The sequence below is a fragment of the Scomber scombrus genome, chromosome 9 (assembly GCF_963691925.1).
Source record: "Scomber scombrus chromosome 9, fScoSco1.1, whole genome shotgun sequence".
Taxonomy (NCBI): domain Eukaryota; kingdom Metazoa; phylum Chordata; class Actinopteri; order Scombriformes; family Scombridae; genus Scomber; species Scomber scombrus.
Genome location: NC_084978.1, coordinates 1,166,448 through 1,171,447, shown reverse-complemented (window position 1 = coordinate 1,171,447; position 5,000 = coordinate 1,166,448). Strand labels below are relative to the sequence as shown.

The 5,000-nt window shown below is 35.2% G+C and overlaps 1 protein-coding gene across 2 annotated transcripts in view; it reads right to left on the bottom strand.

Moving 5' to 3' along the window:
* Positions 1–5,000, bottom strand: part of nfkb1 (nuclear factor of kappa light polypeptide gene enhancer in B-cells 1) — a 65,144-nt gene that overhangs the window by 53,296 nt on the left and 6,848 nt on the right. For both annotated transcript variants that reach the window (XM_062425726.1, XM_062425727.1), the window contains one exon: positions 4,719–4,797. In XM_062425726.1, coding sequence (XP_062281710.1) covers positions 4,719–4,797 — 79 coding nt within the window. The remainder of the gene's footprint in view (positions 1–4,718; positions 4,798–5,000) is intronic.

Here is a 5,000-nt window from a genome sequence, read left to right as displayed (position 1 = left end):
ACTTCTCACTGTTCTCAGGTCAAATATTTATATGCGATTAAAATGCGATTAAAATGCGATTAATTTCGATTAATTAATTACAAAGCCTCTAATTAATTAGATTTTTTTTTTTTTTTTTTAATCGAGTCCCGGCCCTCATTTTTTTATATGCAAATGTCCAAAATTGCCCTTAAAAATGTCAAAAATCACCATTCAAACATGTTGTATTCTTCATATTCTATAAAATGTTCCATATAAAGTGATTGAACATGTTTTAAACTTATATTTAAAGTGTTTAAACCCTAAAAACTAACAGCAGCTTTAATCTCATCACTATTGAAACGTGCTCATGATGTGTGAAAGTGGAGGAAGAAGGAAGGAAAGGAGGGAGGAAGGAAAGGAGGAAAGGAAAGAAGGAAGGGAGGATGGAGGAAAGAAGGACGGAGGGAAGGAAGGACAGGAGGAAGGAAAGGAAGGACGGAAGGAAGGAAGGACAGGAGGGAGGAAGGAAGGGAGGAAAGAAGGAAGGAAGGAAGGGAGGATGGAGGAAAGAAGGACGGAAGGAAGGAAGGACAGGAGGGAGGAAAGGAAGGACGGACGGAAGGAAGGAAGGACAGGAAGGAGGAAGGAAGGGAGGAAAGAAGGAAGGAAGGAAGGAAGGGAGGAATGATGGAAGGGAGGAAGAAGGAAGGAAAGGAGGGAGGAAGGGAGGAAGAAGGAAGGAATGGAGGGAGGGAGGAAGAAAGAAGGAAGGAAAAGAAGAAGGAAGGACAGGAGGAAGGAAGGAAAGGAAAGAAGGAAGTAAGGAAGGAAGGGAGGACTTATGGAAGGGAGGAAGAAGGAAGGAAAGGAGGGAGGAAGGGAGGAAGGATGGAAGGAAATGAGGGAGGAAGGGAGGAAGAAGGAAGGAAAGGAGGAAGGAAGGAAAGACAGGAATGAGGAAGGAAGGAGGAAAGGAAAGAAGGACGGAAAGTGACGCCATGTTAACTATCGTCTCTATTAACCCTTTAAATCCTGAAATGTGAAGACTTCCTCTAATGTGACCCACAACAGCTGTTTTATAGCATTTAATATAATTATAGTTTTATTCTCCTGTTTAATGAAACATTGGATCATAATATAATGTGTTTTATATCATTATAAACTCTTTCTGTCTCTCTCAAAGCTTCATTAAGGATTATTATGTTGATCTGTGGCTGATTATAGGTTATAGAGACTAATAATGAGCAGTATGTAAAGGGTTAAATAAAGGGAATAAAAGCCTCTGATGAGTCTTTATGGATATAGTTTGTTATATAGATTAATAATAATAATAATAATAATAATGAGCAGTATGTAAAGGGTTAAATAAAGAGAATAAAAGCCTCTGATGAGTCTTTATGGATGAAGTTTGTTATATAGATTAATAATAATAATAATAATAATAATAATGAGCAGTATGTAAAGGGTTAAATAAAGAGAATAAAAGCCTCTGATGAGTCACCGTTTCGTCCTCGAAGGGTCAAAACTCTCAAACCGTCATCAGAGACTTCCAGAGAAAGGGAACCACGCTCGTCATGGTGTGTGGGGGGATCCCCGGGGAACCCCACCACCCATCCCCCCCCCCCCCCCCACATCCCCCCCATATACACCCACACAGAGGGGAAGTCAACGAGGACACACTCTAAACTCTAAACTCTAAAAATATCATATGACTGTAAACCAACCATGTTTACAGCTGCTGGTTTTAACAGCTGGAGGATCAGGAATCAATGAGCTGTGATAGAGAGGAGGAACTCTGCTGCTTATATGAGTTATAAAGCTAGTGTGATGAAGCTAATGAAGTGTGATAGAGAGGAGGAACTCTGCTGCTTATATGTGTTATAAAGCTAGTGTGATGAAGCTAATGAGTAGTGATAGAGAGGAGGAACTCTGCTGCTTATATGTGTTATAAAGCTAGTGTGATGAAGCTAATGAAGTGTGATAGAGAGGAGGAACTCTGCTGCTTATATGAGTTATAAAGCTAGTGTGATGAAGCTAATGAAGCTAATAGAGAGGAGGAACTCTGCTGCTTATATGTGTTATAAAGCTAGTGTGATGAAGCTAATGAAGTGTGATAGAGAGGAGGAACTCTGCTGCTTATATGTGTTATAAAGCTAGTGTGATGAAGCTAATGAAGTGTGATAGAGAGGAGGAACTCTGCTGCTTATATGAGTTATAAAGCTAGTGTGATGAAGCTAATGAGCTGTGATAGAGAGGAGGAACTCTGCTGCTTATATGAGTTATAAAGCTAGTGTGATGAAGCTAATGAAGTGATAGAGAGGAGGAACTCTGCTGCTTATATGAGTTATAAAGCTAGTGTGATGAAGCTAATGAAGTGTGATAGAGAGGAGGAACTCTGCTGCTTATATGAGTTATAAAGCTAGTGTGATGAAGCTAATGAAGTGTGATAGAGAGGAGGAACTCTGCTGCTTATATGTGTTATATAAAGCTAGTGTGATGAAGCTAATGAGCTGTGATAGAGAGGAGGAACTCTGCTGCTTATATGTGTTATATAAAGCTAGTGTGATGAAGCTAATGAGCTGTGATAGAGAGGAGGAACTCTGCTGCTTATATGAGTTATAAAGCTAGTGTGATGAAGCTAATGAAGTGTGATAGAGAGGAGGAACTCTGCTGCTTATATGTGTTATAAAGCTAGTGTGATGAAGCTAATGAAGTGTGATAGAGAGGAGGAACTCTGCTGCTTATATGTGTTATAAAGCTAGTGTGATGAAGCTAATGAAGTGTGATAGAGAGGAGGAACTCTGCTGCTTATATGTGTTATAAAGCTAGTGTGATGAAGCTAATGAGCTGTGATAGAGAGGAGGAACTCTGCTGCTTATATGTGTTATAAAGCTAGTGTGATGAAGCTAATGAGCTGTGATAGAGAGGAGGAACTCTGCTGCTTATATGTGTTATAAAGCTAGTGTGATGAAGCTAATGAGCAGTGATAGAGAGGAGGAACTCTGCTGCTTATATGAGTTATAAAGCTAGTGTGATGAAGCTAATGAGCTGTTATAGAGAGGAGGAACTCTGCTGCTTATATGTGTTATAAAGCTAGTGTGATGAAGCTAATGAAGTGTGATAGAGAGGAGGAACTCTGCTGCTTATATGTGTTATAAAGCTAGTGTGATGAAGCTAATGAAGTGTGATAGAGAGGAGGAACTCTGCTGCTTATATGAGTTATAAAGCTAGTGTGATGAAGCTAATGAAGTGTGATAGAGAGGAGGAACTCTGCTGCTTATATGTGTTATAAAGCTAGTGTGATGAAGCTAATGAAGTGATAGAGAGGAGGAACTCTGCTGCTTATATGTGTTATAAAGCTAGTGTGATGAAGCTAATGAGCTGTGATAGAGAGGAGGAACTCTGCTGCTTATATGAGTTATATGAGTGTAATAAAGCGAATGACATGAATGCAATAACTGAGATATTGGGATCACATATGATCAATAAACCCTCATTATGTGTTTTGGGATTACTACGGTCATAACGCCTTAAATCATGGTGTCATTTAGCTCTGATGACAGGATGCAGGAGAACTTTACACCACTGGAGGGTTAAATCTCCCACTTTGTCCACTTTTAAAGGAATAAATAGAAATATTAAGATGTGAGCGGGTCGCCTATAGAGAAGCTGGGAGGAAGGATCTGTTTAATGAAGTTTGTTCTTAGCTCAATACTTGGATATGAAAGGATGAAGCTACCTACTGCTGTATAATCTGTTATATGGTTCAGCTACAGGATGTAAATATAGACTTCCTGAGGTGTTTTGTGTGTGTTTGCTTTGTTTTGTGGATCTATGTTTTGTGTTGGAGGTCTGGCTTGAGTTGTACGTTGTTGCCGGAATGCAAATTAAATTTTTAATTTAATGTTTAATTTTTTATTTAACTTTTAATTTTTTTTAATGTTTAATTTCATTTTTTATTTAATTTTGTATTTTATTTAATTTTGTATTTTTTTATGTTTAATTTTTTATTGAATTTTTTATTTAATTTTGTTGTTTTTTTTAAATTTAATTTATTTTTTATTTTTTATTTTGTTGTTTTATTTAAAACAATATTTTTTTTTAATTTAATTTTTAATTTTGTATTTGTATTTTTTTTTTGTGAAGAAACAATTTTAATAAAATACTGGGCAGATACTGAAAAAGACACAATGTAACTCTTATTCATGAAACTGTAATTATTATTTATCTGATCAAAACATCAATGAAAATAAAAAATAAATCAATTAACTGATTGACATAAATATGATGAGCGACTATTGTTGATATAATAATAATAATAATAATAATAATAATAATAATAATATATAAAAAGTCATTTTAGGGGGAAAAAACGTCTAAAATGTGAATATTTTACACTTTTCTTTTTCATAAATGATGAAAACATTTGAGGATCTTAAACCTAAATAAAGCTTCAAGCATCAAAATTAGTCAAACTAAGTCTTCATTTTCACATCAGTCGTATTCAAAGTGTAAATAAGAATCATTATAATTAGTTTCTGTATTAATCAATAAATCATTTTATCAGTAAATGAAATAAAAGTTCAGTTTATAATAATCTACGACAGAAAAGCTAATATTTAGTCATTCTGCTTAAAAATGGTCCAAAACATTATTATTATTATTATTATTATTATTATTATTATTATTATTATTATTATTATTATTATTATTATTATTATTTAATAATCAATAACAGCTGATGAACGTTGTCTCACCCGTCCTCAGAGCCGTCGTCTGAGACATCGCAGTGAACGGAGCATAATCCCACGAATCGATCATGATGTTATCAAATATCTGAAACACAAAAACAGGAAGTCACATGACTGAAAATAAAGATTAATGTCATTAATGATCATTTTTATCTCCATTAACTGATCAGATGTCAAAAATATTCACATTTAAGAAGCTGAATCAGAGAATTTGAGCCTTTAATTATAATTATAATAACAATAATTGGCAATAATTGACTAAATGTTGCATCTCTACTGAAATACATG